The 20,377-nt window shown below is 42.6% G+C and overlaps 1 protein-coding gene across 1 annotated transcript in view; it reads left to right on the plus strand.

Annotated features, from left to right (window-relative positions):
• Window positions 1-20,377, plus strand: part of LOC115135935 (sarcoglycan, delta (dystrophin-associated glycoprotein)) — a 108,737-nt gene that overhangs the window by 65,784 nt on the left and 22,576 nt on the right. Inside the window, exons 3-5 of the mRNA XM_029671166.2 lie at window positions 329-430; window positions 1,406-1,493; window positions 7,874-7,993. Of these exons, the coding sequence (XP_029527026.1) occupies window positions 329-430; window positions 1,406-1,493; window positions 7,874-7,993 (310 nt within the window). The remainder of the gene's footprint in view (window positions 1-328; window positions 431-1,405; window positions 1,494-7,873; window positions 7,994-20,377) is intronic.

The raw sequence follows: 20,377 nt of genomic DNA on the forward strand, positions 1-20,377 counted from the left end.
AACTCCCTCACGACTCCAGGACAGCGGAGTCAATCACCACCTTCCGGAGACACCTGAAACCCCACCTCTTTCAGGAATACCTAGGATAGGATAAAGTAATCCTTCTCACCCCCCTTAAAAGATTTAGATGCACTATTGTAAAGTGGCTGTTCCACTGGATGTCTTAAGGTGAACGCACCAATTTGTAAGTCGCTCTGGATAAGAGCGTCTGCTAAATGACTTAAATGTAAATGTAATGTCTTTGTTTTATCAGCAACAGATGGAATCATCTCAACTCATACCGAAATAAATATTGACCATATCCTATTCCTTCTCTCTTTCTCTACAGGATGGTATGGGCAATTTAAGAATAACAGAGAAGGGTCTGAAATTGGAGGGGGACTCTGAGTTTCTCCAACCTCTGTATGCCAAAGAAATTCAGTCCAGACCAGTAAGTACTGCATCTGCACTTCCACCACCATAGAATTACAAAGGAAAGTAGTATCAGAGAGAGGTGATGTCATAGGCGATGGAGCGATAGATGCTCACTCACACTCTGCCTGGCAGTAATAATACCACAGAGCATGCATTGGATGAATAGATTGATAATGTGTGGGGCTTTATCTGATCTGTCTCGCACCAGCAAAGAGAGAGAGCAGTCCGGCCACAGTGGAGGTGAACGGAATAGTAATTATTGATAGGGGTGAAAAATGGGAGAAGATAAATTGTCCAGTCCAGGGGAGATACAGAAGGGGGGAAAATAATTCTCTCTCTCTCTCTCTCTCTCTCTCTCTCTCTCTCTCTCTGTCTCTGTCTCTCTCTCGTCTGAGTAGGTGATATTAATGAGGCCTTACAGAGAGACTGTTAATTGCTTGTATACTGTATTAACAGGGATGAGAGTGGAATGGGGATCAAGGTTACTGTAGTAGGACAAAGAGTCTTGAAGGCCAGAAATGCACTTTCAATTCATTTATGAGGGGCCTAATATACTAACTGAACATTATTCCCATGGAACCTATTAATTTGAATCTCATGTGCTGAGCCACATTGTTAAAGTGATATGTCAATTCAGGAATATCAATATTTTGCTTATTTACTGTGTTGCTTAGGAACCTTGATAAACATGGAGGGACCTCATATTATTTAAAATATACATGAGATGCATTATCTTGCCGACTTTAAGCACAACACAAAGGCTGGCTGCTATCTTTAATTAAGAAGTTGACTGAAGCATGAAAAATTACTCTGGCAAGTAAGACAGATCCAGGCTTCAGACGTGATATGCATTCCAGATTGGCTGTTGAAAATGGAAATGATCTATAAAACATACAGTCCTAGTTACACACTCATGCTGAGCACCAGGGTCACTAATGGGGGATTGTGTATTGTCGATAGAATTGTTTGTTTACCTGCTTTGTCTCCATAGGGCAGCCCACTGTTCCTGCAATCCTCCAAAAATGTGTCCGTCAATATCCTAAATGGAAAGAATCAGCTGGTCACACAACTTATTGCAGGTAATATCATACAACACAACAGGAGACAGTCACACATCAATGGAGGGTGTGCGCTAATATGGACACCATACACAGCAATGCAAATCCATGTACTTGAACTAGAGTTCTATTCAGCAGACACAAAAATAACAGATATTTCAATCCATGTACACCTACAGCCAAACACCTCTCCCATGTTAAACTGCATGTTAAAATGCATTTGCCTTCTGGCTGTTGATTATCTGGCGAAGATAATGGATGAGTGAGTAAGTATGCTAGAGACTCCACTCTAGACACAGCAAAGCAGAATCAATTGTCTGTGTCCCTGTCACGCCCTGACCTGAGTATTCTTTGTTTTCTTTATATATTTTGGTTAGGTCAGGGTGTGACATGGGTGATGTATGTGTTTTTGTACTGTCTATGGGTTTTTGTAGGTTTATGGGGTTGTTTACCATCTAGGTGTTTATGTATGTCTGCGGTTGCCTAGATTGGTTCTCAATTAGAGGCAGCTGTTCATCGTTGTCTCTGATTGGGAACCATATTTAGGCAGCCATCTTCTTTGGGTTTTCGTGGGTTATTGTCTATGTCTAGTTGCCTGTGTCTGCACTATTTATACAGTGCCTTGCGAAAGTATTCGGCCCCCTTGAACTTTGCGACCTTTTGCCACATTTCAGGCTTCAAACATAAAGATATAAAACTGTATTTTTTTGTGAAGAATCAACAACAAGTGGGACACAATCATGAAGTGGAACAACATTTATTGGATATTTCAAACTTTTTGAACAAATCAAAAACTGAAAAATTGGGCGTGCTGACTGCTGACTTCCTCCTCTTGCACAGGGGTGGGTGGAGGCCAAGGAACACTTGAAGGGCGAGAGACCCCGTGGTGGAGCAAAGAAGGGTGTTGCGGGCATACTCAACCCATACCAGTTGCTGACTCCAGGTGGTAGGGTTGGCGGAGATTAGGCAGCGAAGAGTCGTCACTAAGTCCTGGGGGTGGAATCCGGAGGACAGACTGGCCGACAACATTCAGAATGCCTTCCAGGACCGGGACAAGAACTGGGGGCCCTGGTCGAAGACCATGTCCACCGGGAGTCTCCTTGGCCGAGGATAGTTTGGGGAGAAGAATGAAGTGGGCGACTTTGAAGAACCGGTCGACCACAGTCAGGATGGCTGTGTTGCCCTCAGGTGGAAGGAGACCCGTGATGAAATCCAGGGATATATGGGACCAGGGACGGTGAGGGAGAGGTTGGAGAAGACCAACCGGAGCTTTCAAGGAGTCTTGTCCTGTGCGCAGACCGTGCAGGTGGCAACAAATGCGGCAACATCTGGAACCATAGTAGGCGACCAAAAGCGTTGTCGCAAGAAGGCCAGGGTCCGACGAGAGCCCGGGTGACAGGCAAGCCTGGAGGAATAGACCCACTCCAGGGCTGCGGAGCAGACAGCGTCAGGCACAAACATCCGGTTATCTGGGCCCCCCCGGGGTTCGGCAGAGACCGCTGCACCTCCCGGACCTGTTTCCCTTTACCCCAGATAAGTGCCGTCACCAGGAACGAGGTAGGAAGGACGGTCTCGAGCTCTGGGGTGGTAACCATGGGGTTATAGTGGCTAGACAGGGCATCCGGATTGACATCCTTGGACTCAGGCCGGTAGGAGAGGGAAAAGTTGAACCAGGTAAACAGTAGGGCCCATCTCGCTTGCCTGGAGTTGAAGAGCTTGGTAGTGCAGAGATACTCCAATATCCAGGTTTTTGTGGTCGGTCCACACAACGAACGGATGTTCTGCACCTTCGAGCCAGTGCCTCCAACGCCATCTTCACCGTGAGAAGCACCCGATTCCCCACATCGTAGTTCCTCTCCGTGGCGTTGAGGCGGTGAGAGAAGAAGGTGCAGGGATGCAGCTTAAGGTCCAGGGCAGAACGTTGGGACAGGACAGCTCCCACTCCGACATCTGAAGCAACGGCCTCCACCACGAACTGACGGGAAGGGTCAGGATGAACAAGGATAGGAGCAGTGGTGAAGCGGTGTTTAAGGTCCTGGAATGCCCGGTCAGCAGCAGAGGACCACGTGAATGGAACCTTGGTAGAGGTGAGTGCAGACAGGGGGAGGCCAGGGTGCTGTAACCCGGCCATAAATGTTGGTGAACCCCAGGAGGCATTGCAGCTGCACCCTGGATGTAGGCTCAGGCCAATCCACCACCGCTCTCACCTTCTTGGGATAAATCTGGACACTCCCAGCAGAGATGATGTAGGGAAGGGTGGAGCAATGGAACTCACACTTTTCCGCCTTAACAAACAACTGGTTCTCCAGAAGGTGCTGGAGAACCTGTTGGACGTGGAGCATGTGTTCTTGTGGGGAGCAGGAGAAGACGAGGATGTCATCAATGTAGACGAAGATGAACCGGTTCAACATGTTGTGGAGAACATCATTCACCAGAGCCTGGAACACGGGGCGTTGGTGTGGACAAAGGGCATGACCACATATTCGTAGTGGCCGCTTGCTGTGTTGAAGGCTTTCTTCCACTCGTCCCCCTCTCGTATCCACACCAGGTGGTAGGCATTTTTCGTAGATCCAGCTTGGAGGAAACAGTGCCCCCCTGGAAGAGCTTGAAGTCCAAGGAAATGAGTGGTAGCGGATAATGGTTTTTCACATTAATGTCATGGAGTCCCCGGTAGTCAATGCACAGGCGCAAGGTCTTGTCCTTTTTCTCCACAAAAAAAGAACCCTGCGCCAGCAGGAGAGGAAAAGGGATGGATAAATCCTGTTGCTTGCTGAGCACCTCCCGGAGGTCCTGGTACACGGAGAGGTCCAGAGCAACTTCCGAGCCCCCAGGACTTCAGACAATGGGTGTGGCAGAACGGACTCCAGCCCATGATAGCAACCATAGACAAATTCATGAGGGGATTGTGTCGCTGGAGCCAGGAGAATCCCAAAACCACAGGAATCTAAGAGGACTTGATGAGCAGGTATTGAATGGTCTCGCTGTGATTCCCTGACACACGTAGGGTGATGGAAGTGGTGTTATAGGTGACCCGACCTATAGAGCGCCTGTCCAGTGTTCTAACATCCATGGGAATGGAGAGGGGCTGAGTGGGGATGTTCAGCTCGGAAGCCAGTGTGGCGTCCAAAAAGCTCTCATCGGCCCCAGATTCAATGTGGACCCGGAGAGATGGACTGGTTTCCCCACAGCAGGATGACATGAAAAGGGGTGCGAGTAAGGGAGCAGAACATATGGCCCACCAGAGTACTCACACCTACCGGTGAGCCTGGTCTTTATCCGGGAAAGAGGGCACAAAATGACAAAAAGTCCTGCAATACAGACAGCTCCTTGTGTCAACAGTGAAGAGGCAACTCCAGGATGCTGGCCTTGTAGGCAGAGTTCCTCTATCCCGTGTCTGTGTACTTTTGTGTTCTTTTCCGTTAGCGGAACCTCTCGCCAACAGCCAATAAAATTGCAGGGCGCCAAATACAAATCAACAGAAATCTCATAAATCAATTTTCTCAAACATACAAGTATTAGGTACCATTTTAAAGATACAATTCTCGTTAATCCAGCCACAGTGTCTGATTTCAAAAATGCTTTACAGCGAAGCTTCACAAACGATTATGTTAGGTCACCACCAACTCACAGAAAAACCCAGACATTTTTCCAGCCAAAGAGAGGAGTCCCAAAAATCACAAATAGAGATAAAATGAATCACTAACCTTTGATGATCTTCATCAGATGATACTCATAGGACTTCATGTTATACAATACATATATTTTTTTGTTCTGTAAAGTTCATATTTATATCCAAACATCTTATTTTACATTGGCGTGATACGTTCAGCAGTTCCAAAACATGCATGAATATTGCAGAGAGCCACATGAATTCACAGAAATACTCATAATAAATGTTGATGAAAATACAACTATTATACATGGAACTTTCGATACACTTCTCCTTAACGCAACCGCTGTGTCAGCATTATTCATAAATAGCATTATAAATATTCACTTACCTTTGATGATCTTCATCAGAATGCCCTCCCAGAAATCGCAGTTCCACAATAAATGCTTGTTTTGTTCGATAATGTCCAAAATATATGTCCATTTATGTCCAATAGCTTCTATTGTTAGGGCGTTTGGTAAACAAATCCAAAAACGCGATCTGGTCCATTCGGACGAAACGTTCAAAAAGTTATATTACATGTTCCAACTGGAGAATTCCTATGTCTGTAGAAAAGCCATGGAACGCAGTTAGCTCTCATGTGAAAGCGCGTGACTGAGAACGAGGCTGCAGGCAGACCCCTTAGTCAAACGGCTCCCATCCGGCCCCCCTTCACATGAGAAGCCCGAAACAACGTTCTAAAGACAGTTGACATCTAGTGGAAGCCTTAGGAAGTGCAAAATAACCCATATCCCACTGTGTATTGGATAGAGGTGAGTTCAAAAACTAAAAACCTCAGATTTCCCACTTCCTGTTTGGATTTTTTCACAGGTTTTGCATATGAGTCCTGTTATACTCACAGACATCATCAGTGTTTTCTATCCAATACTAATAATAATAATATGCATATATTAGCATCTGGGACTGAGTAGGAGGCAGTTCACTCTGGGAACGCTGTTCATCCAAAAGTGAAAATGCTGCCCCCTATCCCAAAGAAGTTAATATTTTACTTTTATTGGCCATTCTGAGATATGGCTTTTTCTTTGCAACTCTGCCTAGAAGTCCAGCATCCCGTAGTCGCTTCTTCACTGTTGACGTTGAGAGTGGTGTTTTGCGGATACTATTTAATGAAGCTGCCAGTTGAGGACTTGTGAGCCGTCTATTTCTCAAACTAGACACTCAAATGTATTTGTCCTCTTGCTCAGTTGTGCACCGGGGCCTCCCACTCCTCTTTCTATTGTGGTTAGAGCCAGTTTGCTCTGTTCTGTGAAGGGAGTAGTACACAGCTTTGTACGAGATCTTCCGTTTATTGGAGATTTCTCGCATGAAATAGCCATCCATTTTTCAGAACAAGAATAGACTGACGAGTTTCAGAAGAAAGGTCTTTGTTTCTGACCATTTTGAGCCTGCAATCGAACCCACAAATGCTGATGCTCCAGATACTCAACAAGTCTACAGAAGGCCAGTTTTATTGCTTCTTTAATCAGTTTTCAGCTGTGCTAACATAATTGCAAAAGGATTTTCTAATGTTCAATTAGCCTTTTAAAATGATAAACTTGGATTAGCTAACATAACGTGTCATTGGAACACAGGAGTGATGGTTGCTGATAATGGACCTCTGTACTCTGGACCTCTGATTAATTTGATGTTATTTTAATGGACAAAGAAAATGTGCTTTTCTTTCAAAAACAAGGACATTTCTAAGTGATCCCAAACTTTTGAACGGTAGTGTATAAAAATATTTGTACAATATTGACAAAAATATATATCTTAAGGAGATAAGCCATCAGTGACAGAGTTGACAAGCCAATGATGGCATAGACAAGAAATATTCAAAACAGACAAATATTTGTAAAATATTGAAAATTATTCATTTGAAAATCCCCAATGAAAATATAAACATTCTATAAGATCTTTCGGCACTGATGTAGTGCTGAAAGATTGGATCGGACAGAGTTTACGGAGTTGTAAAAAATAGCATTTTTGGTCTTCATTCAAGTGATATACAAAGTAACAATTTTGGTTTTCCTCAATTGCTTTATGGCTCTAAAACCTAATAAAAAATGTAATATTCGAACCAAAGTTCATATCTTATCTATCATGCAGATGGCGTTGACAGTTTATTGTTGTGACAATGGTGATTTTAAAATTGTTTCTTTAAATCTATCAAAAGTAAAGAACTTTACAGACCATGAGTTGTCTCATTGCACAATGTAATGAGGACATGAAGAAGGGGTCAATGTGGTGTAGCTGACCATTCTCTTTCATGATTCATTTGGGATTTTATATAAATCTGACTGAGTTGACCAAGTCTCCTGACATATTTTTTAGGAATCACCGTTTTGAGAGGAATATTTTTTTAAGTCAAAGATGGCTGTTGCAAGAAACGACATGAGATCCTTTTTCAGTTAATATTCATTATTGCCTTTTTTTTTACTTTTTGGGAGAGTTTGAAATGTGGATTATTGTTCCAGACAAGGGCATTTCCGGGCATAGATCCGACATGGAAATTAATAATTTTGAAAATAATTAGAAAATTCCAAAAGCAAATCTTCCCCTTATAAAATTCACCTAAATGTCATTTTTAAGCAATTTAAAAAAATCTAATTCGAAGAATAACGTTTACATGTCGGATTAGGATTGTCCTGATTTGCAAGAATCTCTGAAATACAAGAAGTCTATCTTTGTTTATCATACAGAAGCCACCTGTTGAACTTCACTGACTTTTCCTAACAACTTTTGCCCTGTCCAGGATCCAGTGGAGTTCGTGCACAAGGGAAGATGTTGGAGGTGAAATCCAGCACCGGGAAGCTACTGTTCTCTGCTGATGACCAGGAGGTGGTGGTGGGAGCAGAGAGGCTACGGGTGACGGGTGAGTTAATGGACCAGACACTACATCATACTCAACAGTCTACTAGCAGTTTAGTGAACAACAGTTTTAAACTTGCCTGGACTCACACTGTTCAAGTGTTTAGAGGCTGAATTGAGAGATCTAAAATGTGGTGTACTTTGGATGAATGATCAATATCACTGTAATCACATTACAATGAATTGAAATTTAGCAAAAACAAGCTGGCATTTTAGGGCTAGCTAACAATTTAATACATTTCTTGCATTTGAAGAACAGCTGAACATAAATTATGGTAAATTAGACTAAGACATAAAAGAGTCTTTGAGTCAGAGTTTCTATAAGGGGGGACGTGTGAGTCTGTATTATTTAGATTAGAAGAAATCATCCAACCATGTTAAACAATAACAGATTCAGTCACTTTTGTTGTTGTATAACATTGTCATTTGAGTTAGAAGAAAAAAAGGATGTGGAAAGCCACTCACAAAGTATGGACTACCTTTCGCTGTCCATGGTGCTGAAATTGCGACAATGAAAGGCTTTCTGTGGTGCCAGGGCATTTAGCCTATAGCTTGGCTTTGGATAATGGATACATGTTTATTGGTAGGCCTATTTGGTCATCATTTTATCATGTTAAATGTAAAATTTCATGAAGATATTACATGGTGTCGCAATGCTGCCATTTATTTAGACAGCTGGCTGGTGGCAATAATGTAATTACTTGTTCAGTAATTAAAGTTGGAAATTCAAACATTACAGATTGTAAAATTCATTTCCGATGCAAAAGCATGGTAATAATCTACCAATAGATTTTTGGGAATTTACAACTGTCCTGCCTAGCCTACCTGAACCTGCATGACATGAGCGGTCCTTGCGCTTTCACCCAGCTTGGATAGAAAGTTGTTGTGCATTAATCCAGTCTATTAATACCAGATAATACAGTCAGTCCACCCACAAAACACTAGCTTTCTAGATATTGTTTCATTATGCATTGTAGTTTACTATCTATAGCTGTTTAGAGAATTTAGTTGCTATTTATACATTTTTTATTAAATTTACACATCAAAAGGCTTAACAATGAGGGAAAAAGTAGTCGACAGGACAAATTCAGTCATTATTTATATGATCTATTTATTGTTGAAATGTTTTCACAACGGCCTGTAGGTCCAGGTTGCGGGCCCGACTGTTTTCTATACTGAGTATTGCCAACCCAGAAAGTCTTTCCTGAGACATTGTTCATTATATGTCCATTGCGGTGCACACAATTTAAACGTAGTCTTGAATGATCCTTGCCAAAATATACCAAAGATAAGGGACTGTTGATATTGCAACCACACAACTCAAACACCGGTTCACTAGTATGAACAAAATCACAAACCGTTTTTTTGTTTAAGCCCTCAAGAACGGTTGTCCGCTGAAGTTGATAATCTGTTTGCATCTGTCAATTTATTGGCTGTCCAATATCCAGACGACCTGTCCCCAGAGCTTCCTATACAGTTACCCTTTCTGTAACCTGTTGAGGCCGGCAATTAAGGAGAATGAGAGGCTCAATTGAAGATGATGCTGAACTGCTGTACTTGAAGAACTGCTGTACACACTTTTCTGCCCAATTTCCTTGATGTTGCTACGGCAATCAAGCTGTTTTTACCATCCCTGTAACTGTCGCTTCTGCAGAGAGATCTATTTTCTAAAACTTGTAAAGAACTACCTAAGAAGAACTAAGAAGGCCTTTCTACTGAGGACTGTGGTTGCCAAGGCGTTTGATGAACCTTGTGGCCCCAGGGCAGCCCCATCAAAAAGGGCCGCAGATAAATGGAGTAACTGGCAAATCATCATTACTACTATCTCTCTCTGTACCCCTCCGTCCCTCTCTCTCTCTGTACCCCTCCCTCAGTCTCTGCATCCCGCTGCTTAGCTGAGGTGGCTGGGGTAAGGAACTCTGGCTGAGAGTTCTGATTGAAAGTAAGGGGATATCGGTGAACAAATGCCGTGGTCAAAACTATGACGCCGCCAGTGCAATGAGTGGAGCTTACTCAGGTGTTCAAAAGTGAATATCAGACCAAGAGCCTAATTCTAAAAAGGCCTCTGTTGTACTGAAAGTGTTTTGTGCGTACGTGTGGGCGGGCATGCAGGCATACAGTATGCGTGTGAGTGCATGTATGTGCACACGTGTGTGTGTGTGTGTGTGTGTGTGTGTGTGTGTGTGTGTGTGTGTGTGTGTGTGTGCGCGCACATGCATGTGTCCTGTGTCTGTGTACTTGCTTGTGTGTGTGAATGTACGTGTCTGTGCGTTCACTCCAAACCGTGCCAAACAACATGTATCAATAAATATAGCCAATGATTTCAGGCCTGGGCAAACTGCTACTAGCTTCTCCCTCTGTCATTCCATCCATCAGTCAGGATGAAGTGAGGCCAGATTCATATAAAACTACCACATGCCATTACCAAATGAATGCTTCTGTCCAAACCAATAAAATGCATAGTTATGCTGAGCATATAACTTTAATTGGCCCAACTGAGGTCATTGGAAATCTATGATAGAGCTTTCACTGCCTTCATTAGGCCTTTATTGCACTATCTACAGTGAACAGTGATCCAGGAACCCTCAGCTTCCAATGGGTAATAGGGGAGGAGTTTGGAATCATGCTAACTTAGCAATTTGTCACTAGCTTTTTACAGATCTGGATTTCCCTCATATCACAACTAATCAACCCCCTGAAATTATTGGATTATTTTTTACACAAGATTGACAGGTGCTACATCCAGTGAACAAAACTAGCAACTTTGGGATAAGAATATACTGTAGCTTTTGATTGCAGGCAAAAGGATAAATGTCGTCAAATGTCTTCAATGTCGTCAAAGCAATTTGCGACTTAAATGTGGCTGTAAATTGGCTTTTAGAGGCAAATATTACATTTACATTTAAGTCATTTAGCAGACGCTCTTATCCAGAGCGACTTACAAATTGGTGCTTTCACCTTATAAATATAAATATGACATTTAATTGCTTTATAAACGTATCGCTATATTAAATATGATTGTTTTTTACATGTCTCTCTTTTTAACACAAGGCTCAATCAGTGCTGCCAGGTAAAACTTGATTACAGTGTTCTGCAACCTTTTCAAGATGGTCTCAAAGATGAACAATGCTATATGAAGCCAGAGTTGTGTAACTGTGTCTGAAAGCAATGAAGTGGAAATATAAAGCTTGACACTTGAGGAAAACACAAAGTTAAAAAAAAACAAAGTGAAATATTTCTGACAAGAGCATTGTAGGAAGTGAGTTTGATTGCGATCCTCGAGATGCCTCCCTCAGAATGGATTATTGTCCAATGAGAGACCCGAGAGACTGCATGGCTGTATTATGATATCAACACTTGATTTGGCTGTTTAATAAATCAAATAAAATGTGGTTTTAAAACCAACAATGTGGTTAAGAAAAATAAGTGTTAAGAAAGTATTTACTAAAATAATCTGAAGTAAAAAATAAATAATAAAAAATAAAAGTAAAAAGAAGAAAATAGAAAAATAACAAATAATTGAAGATCAACAATAAATGAACAGTAGCGAGGTTATATACAGGGGTTTCCGGTTCAGAGTCAGTGTGCGGGGGCACAGGTTAGTCAAGGTAATTGAGATAATATGTACATGTAGGTAGAGGTATGTAGGTAGAGGTATGTAGGTAGAGGTAAGTGACTGTACATAGATTAGCAGCAGCATAAAAAGAGTAGCAGCAGCATAAAAATGGGGGTGGGGGGTGGTCAATGCAAATAGTCTGGGTAGCCATTTGTTTAGCTGAGTCTTATGGCTTGGGGGTAGAAGCTGTTAAGAAGCCTTTTGGACTTAGACTTTGCGCTCCGTTACCGCTTGCCGTGCGGTAGCAGAGAGAACAGTCTATGACTAGGTTGGCTGAAGTCTTTGCCAATGTTTAGGGCCTTCCTCTGCCTGGTATAGATGTCCTGGATGGCAAGTAGCTTGGCCCCAGTGATGTACTAGGCCCTATGCACTACCCTCTGTAGTGCCTTGCGGTCTGAGGCCGAGCAGTTGCCATACCAGGCGGTGATGCAACCAGTCAGGATGCTCTCGATGGTGCAGCTAAAGGACTTTTTGAGGATCTGAGGACCCTTGCCAAATCTTTTCAGTCTCCTGAGGGGGAATAGTCATTGTCGTGCCCTCTTCACGACTGTCTTGGTGTGTTTGGACCATGATAGTTTGTTGACACCAAGGAAATTTAACCTCTCAACCTGCTCCACTACAGCCCCGTCAATGAGATTGGGGGCGTGATCGGCCCTCCATTTCCTGTAGTCCACGATCATCTCCTTTGTCTCGATCACATTGAGGGAGAGGTTGTCTCTGACCTCCTCCCTATAGGCTGTCTCATCGTTGTCGGTAATCAGGCCTACCACTGTTGTGTCATCAGCAAACTTGAGCATGTTGAGTCATGCTTGGCCATGAAGTCATGTGTGAACAGGGAGTACAGGAGGGGACTGAGCATGCACCCCTGAGGGGCAGATGTGTTGTTACCTACCCTGCTGTAATGCAATTCAAAGTTTACCTGTCTATTGTTATTGTTACTCAACTGCTTCAAGTTCCACACTTGGTGGATAGTTTTTGTTGAGCAAGACGCCACTGTGGAGCAGAATAATGTCATGAATTGTTAGCTTGTCAGTTACAGCAAATGTTTTCACCTGTGTGAGTACAATTAGGGTAATACTGAATAGTCACACAAACCATAATTACAATAGCAGTTGTATATGGTACACAAGACCACACACTGTGCACGTTGGATACCTTTAATCAAGATTTAGAGAACTGTGGCCAAATGGCAAAGTGTGTTGTGTATACAGTCTCGTGAGCCAGCCCTGTACAGTACAGGAGCGGAACCAGCAGTTTACAGCGATCCTCATTGTCTTCCATAGGAAACCAAACCTAATCAATTACACAATAAAAACCAAGAGAGAAAGGAATGAATTAGCCGGGAATGAGAGGACACAATGGAGCACTCCTCTATGGTAATTAAAATATGCTTGGAACAGGGAATTCCGGAATTGTCAATGGAGCATGCTCAATCGAATATTCTCATATTCCCTCCATCCCTCTCCACCCCCCTCTCTCTACTCATCATCACAACCGTCATTAGCAGGAATCCACAGAATAATGACATTACCTGCAGCTGTTTTTTTTTAAATATATAATTATAATTAAAGGCTCATTTATTTGCCTCAATTATATCCCATTGGACTGCAGTGGAGGCTGATTCAAATTGAATTACACACTTAATAATCACAACAGCACTCTGATGATTGTAGGATCACTGAAACAGATAGTATTAATAGATGGTTGGTTTGGAGAAATGCTCGTCAAGTTATTAGCACGGCACAGATGATAATGTGGCAAACCCAATTTTAGATGCTACAATGGGGGATGTCAATATGGATTGAGAGAAGCAACGTGCAGAAAGTAGTCCCACCCGTCAATGATGTGGTTACTGTGAGACAGACACATCACCCAGTGAATGGTCGTTACACCAGTCCAGATGTTTGATCTGACAGACGGGGAGACAATGCCAACTCCATAATATTTTTACAATCCCTAGTCTGTAATATGACACCCGTGAGAGAAAATGGGAAATTAGTCTGCTAAGCGCAATGTTTAATTCATATCAGGTTTATGAGGAGAGCATGATACAGATACAGATATGGCCATGCGGCCAAACAACATTGCCTTTATTTACATCCTGTCTACTGTATCTATAATGTGGCCTTCAGACTTTCAGCTGTGATGTGTATTACAGTGTGTGGCTGCTGGAGAGCCACTTGACCTGACCTTAGTTTCCTGCTTCAGCCAGTCTCTAATTACTGTATAGGGCTAGGGTCACATCCACTCCTGGTGGGTGGCTACCTGGCAGTGGTGGTCCAGACTGCTGATGATGGGGGCATGACCCTACAGCATATGGCCAGTGGCCTCATTACAGTGGACTGGTTGACTTGGTTAGTTAGGGGTCAGTCTCAGGACTTTGTCTTGCTCCTGGTGCTGTGTTGTAATTCCACTGCTACTGTGAACAATGACCAGTAGAGCACATGGGGTACAATGGTCTATAGCCTATGGCACTATGCTTCCTAGGGTTAGTTTAGTTTTCAGATGTCTGCTATAAAAAGAAAGAGTTAAGGAAATGCCCACTGCATTGCCATCAAAATTACAGCTGAGTCATTCCAAATTCATCCATTTCACTTCATTGTCTTCCTCATTTTATTCCCTTCCCTCTCTCTCTCTCCTTGTGTGTGGCTCCAGCTTGCATTAATACGATCATAAAGAGCAGCCGGGAGTAACTGTGTGACAAGTGTCATACATGAAATGAATATAGGGCGCAAGAGGGAGACTACATTTCACCGTCTGATCAGGTAGGAATGGGGAATGTGCTTTGCAGAGTGGCCATTGGATTTCTGTCAGGTGACCATGCTAAGTAGATGATAAAGAATCTCTAAAAGCCAGTGAGTTATATCCACCTGCTTTACCTGAGCCTCTTCCTTGGGCTTGGTTTCACGGTCCACATAAATCTAGCCCGCCACTGGTCTGGTCACAAAGCTAGATTAGATTGTAACCATGGAGTCAGTATAGTCCTGGGGTTTTACAGCGCTGCGCACCCAGCAGAGCCATTTGCAAAATCATGGCAACATTGTTTGCCTTTCAAGTCTTGTTTCTGTCACTGACACCCTAAGACCTGCATTACAGACGGATAATGTGTTTCTTTTCATCTTTCGGATATATAATCCCTGTCAAGGCTATGTGAGAGGGAGGATGCTCTAGGTGTACACCTTGTCTCCAATAGCAATATTATCCAACTGCATCCACCACTGATCCATAATAACTAATGGTATCTGTGAACATGGATGGCTCTGGTAACGGTCTAAAATGTAAGCCTGCAGCTGAGTATCTTTAAAAGGTCCAATGCAGCCGTTTGTATCTCAATATCAAATTATTTCTGGGTAACAATCCTCCGAAGGTCTGGTCAAGGACACACACACACCAAACCACACACATACATCCACAGCCCACTACACACACACCCACAAACCCTCTCGACACGTACCAACATACACTCAATAGTGTGATCACACTGTTCCAGAGTGAGCTTGTTTATCCACACAGCACAGTTATGAGTTCCACAGCTCCAAGTATGGCTCCATGTAGCAGAGGACGATGCTATCGGCACCACACTGTTCTGTCATCCCGTCCCCTCTACCTGTACCAGGCACCTGCTCCAGGTGTGATCACTGCAGTTTGTACCTATAAACCGGACGACCAGATGATAGTAGAGTAGTTCAAAGGGTACAGTATAAGTACATAGAAAAATGGAAGGAGACATGCATAGTGAAAATGCATGTAGATAACCTATGGGCCTACATTTACTTGCAATTGTGCATTCAAAGTAATCAGCTACAAACTAAATATGTTCTGGTGTATTAGACATATATTTCATACCATTTGCAGTAGTGTACTTAAAATACTTGACTTCTTGCTTTTACAAACTATGTCCCACTGTTTAATGTATACTCCTCAGTCCCTGTTGAGCCTTGTTATCGATGCAGTGTACCCTCTTCTCCTCCACACCCCTGCCACTAATGCACCCATCCCACTCCTCTGACCTATTGCAAGAGGAGGCTGATGCAAAATGCATTTCATTATAATCTGCAGTCTACTGTACCACTGAGGATCCCTGGAGCACTCTTCAACTGTACATCACGTCCAAGAACCTCCTTCTCCCCAACACTCAAGTACACTTTTGTTCCAGGAGCAATAGCCACTTTCACTATAAAAGGTCCACCGGGTCTTTGGATACAAATGTATGCAATTCAGCTGCTAAATGGCACTGCACCCAAGGCAGATAGATAGTTCCGATTTTACTGCATTCGGCCACCTGGAGTTATCTTCCGGAGTACTATGGCTGGAATCCTATTTAAAAGATGCTACAATGACGCTTCCATTAATTGGAGACAAATAGCTGGTGTGTTGTTGTTGTTGTTCGGTAGCAGCCACCTCAGGGTAGTGTGAGGGAGACTGTTTAGCTCCCAGAGTAATATCCCTCTCATTAGAATTGTATACTTCATGTACAATTTGGTCTACATTACATATTACACTGTCTCTTAACACTTTGTCAATCAGCTTTTACATTTTTTCTGATACACATCTATGCAATCCCGATAGCTAAAGGCAATTTAAACACTGCTCGATCCTGTTTAGATACAGGTCTTCTATCGTATAAGGAATGCCTTTGAACATTCTAGTGTAAATACAGCAGGACCTCCACATATCAGCTCAGCAGCTGTGCTATCCCAGTTAGATCCTGCAAGAAGACCCATGTACTGTAATATGTGTGTGCAGCCGTAATGTGTACGGATACTGTACCAGTCAAAAGTTTGGACACACCTATTCATTCAAGGGGTTTCTTTATTTTACTATTTTCTACATTTTAGAATAATAGTGAAGACTATGAAATAACACATATGAAATCATGTAGTAACCAAAACCAAAAAGTGTAAAACAAATTTTACATTTTTCAAAGTAGCCAACCTTTGCCTTGGTGACAGCTTTGATCACTCTTGGCATTCTCTCAACCAGCTTCATCTGGAATGCTTTTCCAAGTGTTTTGAAGGAGTTCCCACATATGCTGAGCATTTGTTGGCTGCTTTTCCTTCACTCTGCGGTCCAACCCATCTCAATTGGGAGGTGTGTTTGGGGTCATTGTCCTGTTGAAAAACAAATGATAGTCCCACTAAGCTCAAACCAGATGGGATGGCATATTGCTGCAGAATGCTGTGGTAGCCATGCTGGTTTAAGTGCGCCTTGAATTCTAAATAAATCACAGACAGTGTCACCAGAAATGCACCCTCACACCTCCTCCTCCATGCTTCACAGTGGGAACCACACATGCGGAGATCATACGTTCACCTACTCAGCATCTCACAATGACACGGCGGTTGGAACCAAAAATATCAACTTTGGTCTAAAATTTGCTTGTGTTTCTTGGCCCAAGCAAGTCTCTTCTTATTATTGATGTCCTTTAGTAGTGGTTTCTGTCCTCTGAACTGTTGATGTTGAGATGTATCTGTTACTTTGTGAAGTATTTATTTGGGCTGCAAATTCCGAGGCTGGTAACTTGAATGAACTTATCCTCTGCAGCAGAGTTAACTCTGGGTCTTCCTTTCCTGTGGCGGTCCTCATGAGAGCCAGATACATCATAGCTCTTGATGGTCTTTGCGACTGCTCATTTGCAAAATGTTCCGCATTGATTGACCTCCATGTCTTGAAGTATTGATGACTGTCATTTCGCTTTACTTATTTGAGCTGTTCTTGCCATAATATGGACTTGGTATTTTACCAAATAGGGCTATCTTCTGTATACAACCCCTACCTTGTCACAACACAACTGATTGGCTCAAACGCATTAAGAAGGAAAGAAATTCCACAAATTAACTTTGAACAAGGCACACCTGTTGATTGAAATGCATTCCAATCGACTGGTTGAGAGAATGCCAAGAATGTGCAACGCTGTCATCAACTAGAATATGCATATCATTGTCAGATTAGGATAGCAAACACTCTAAAAGGTTTCCAAAACTGTCAAAATATTGTCTGTGAGTAAAACGGAACTGATATTGCATGCGAAAACCTGAGGAAAATCAAACCAGGAAGTGCTGTTTTTCCTGAAAGCTCTATGTTCCATTGGATGCCTTGCCTCCATTTAAAGGGATATCAACCAGATTCCTTATCCTATGGCTGCCTCAAGGTGCCAACAGTCTTTAGACATAGTTTCAGGCTTTATTTTGAAAAATGAGCGAGAAAGATAACATCGCGTCAGTGGATAGCTGGGTGTTCGCAGAGTTTTGCTTGCGCAACAGAGTGGGGCAGCCATTGTCTCTCCCTCTCCTATTGAAAAAGTGACAGTCCCGGTTGATATACAGTATTTTCCATAACCAAAAATATAGTATTTTCAGCTGTTTGATGCTGGTGTACAAAACTGAAAGTAAAAGATACAAAAACTAAACTTAAGAACGGGAAGCATAAAAAAAGCACATATAAAAACAGATCTATTGCTTCTTAAACTTGCTTTCAATGAGAATGACAGATCTATAACGCACATTTCGATTTAAATTTACATAGAGTTACATATCGCAGATTTAAGGCATACCTCACTGTGTGTCTTCACTTTCACACCCTTATTTGAGAGCAAGATAACGTGATACAGTCCTAATATGGGCGCTGTAATACTGAACGTTTAATATTCCCCATATCTAGATATACAGTGGGGAGAACAAGTATTTGATACGCTGCCAATTTTGCAGGTTTTCCAACTTACAAAGCATGTAGAGGTCTGTAATTCTTATCATAGGTACACCTCAACTGTGAGAGACGGAATCTAAAACAAAAATCCAGAAAATCACATTGTCTGATTTTTAAGTAATTCGTTTGCATTTTATTGCATGACATAAGTATTTGATACATCAGAAAAGCAGAACTTAATATTTGGTACAGAAACCTATGTTTGCAATTACAAAGATCATACGTTTCCTGTAGTTCTTGACCAGGTTTGCACACACTGCAGCAGGGATTTTGGCCCACTCCTCCATACAGACCTTCTCCAGATCCTTCAGGTTTCGGGGCTGTCGCTGGGCAATACGGAATTTCAGCTCCCTCCAAAGATGTTCTATTGGGTTCAGGTCTGGAGCCTGGCTAGAGCACTCCACACGGCGTAGTGTGTTACTAATGGTTTTCTTTGAGATTGTGGTCCCAGCTCTCTTCAGGTCATTGACAAGGTCCTGCCGTGTAGTTCTGGGCTGATCCCTCACCTTCCTCATGCTCATTGAAGCCCTTCGAGGTGAGATCTTGCATGGAGCCCCAGACCGAGGGTGAATGACAGTCATCTTGAACTTCTTCCATTTTCTAATAATTGCGCCAACAGTGGTTGCCTTCTCACCAAGCTGCTTGCCTATTGTCCTGTAGCCCATCCCAGCCTTGTGCAGGTCTACAATTCTATCCCTGATGTCCTTACACAGCTCTCTGGTCTTGGCCATTGTGGAGACGTTGGAGTCTGTTTGATTGAGTGTGTGGACAGGTGTCAACGAGTTCAAACAGGTGCAGTTAATACAGGTAATGAGTGGAGAACAGGAGGGGTAAAAAAAAAACTAACAGGTCTGTGAGAGCTGAAATTCTTACTGGTTGGTAGGTGAGCAAATACTTGTCATGCAATAAAATGCAAATGAATTACTTAAAAATCATACAATGTGATTTTCTGGATTTTTGTTTTAGATTCCGTCGCTCACTGTTGAAGTGTACCTATGATAAGAATTACAGACCTCTACTTGCTTTGTAAGTAGGAATCCCTGCAAAATCGGCAGTGTATCAAATACTTGTTCTCCCCACTGTGTGTGTGTGTGTATGTATATATATCTGGTAACAGAATGGGGTTCAACATAGGAGACAGTACTGCCTATGATCGAACGGTAACTGTTATTTTCCCTCCTTTCTTAACAACTGCAGTACAATCAGAGCTTAGTTGTAGTATGCATGGCCTTGAATCAATAGCCTGCCTATGGGAACCACTTGATCAATATCTTCTCACTTTCATTTACACATCACCTTGTGAACTTTAGTCGACTTTCATACATAGGCACACACATGCGCACAAATGTTTGCACAGACAGACACACACTTGCTCTCTCACTAAACTCTCCATTGGGAACCGGACTGGGCCGACTCTCCTGGTGACATCCTGTAATGCACTGGCCATAAACATCCATAAACAGATTGAGTGAAATATCGATAAAGCCATTTTGTTTTATTGTCCCCCCTGAAATGATTTTGTCAATGTGCTTCCATTACGTCTCCTCCAACCCCCCTGGTCCGCTAGTCTCCTGCTGATCAATCAGCGCTTTATGAAGCATGCAGCAGGATATAGCACTAGTGTTTGGAGGCCTCATAAACATTCACTTAATAGCTACTATAGCAACTAGTGGTGGGATGGAGGGAGGTGATGAAGAAGAGTGTATGGGCAAAGGACGACAAAGACAGAGGCTCATTTCTAAATAGGTTATATAGCACAGTCGGTGTGGACCAGGCCTCCCAGTGAGAGGTGATGTTGTTGATCCAGCCATACAGTACCAGCCAAAAGTTTGGAAACACCTAATAATTCAAGGGTTCTTCTTTATTTTTTATTATTTTCTACATTGTAGAATAATAGTGAAGACATCAACACTATCACATAACAGATATGGAATCATGTAGTAACCAAAAAGTGTTAACTCCTTGACGCACCCATCCCTCTAGCGGGATAATTTTCATCAACACCTGCTGAATTGCAGCGCGCCAAATTCAAATTAAATTACTAAAAATATTACATTTTCATGAAAT

This window comes from Oncorhynchus nerka, linkage group LG10, assembly GCF_034236695.1.
Source record: "Oncorhynchus nerka isolate Pitt River linkage group LG10, Oner_Uvic_2.0, whole genome shotgun sequence".
NCBI classification, from domain to species: domain Eukaryota; kingdom Metazoa; phylum Chordata; class Actinopteri; order Salmoniformes; family Salmonidae; genus Oncorhynchus; species Oncorhynchus nerka.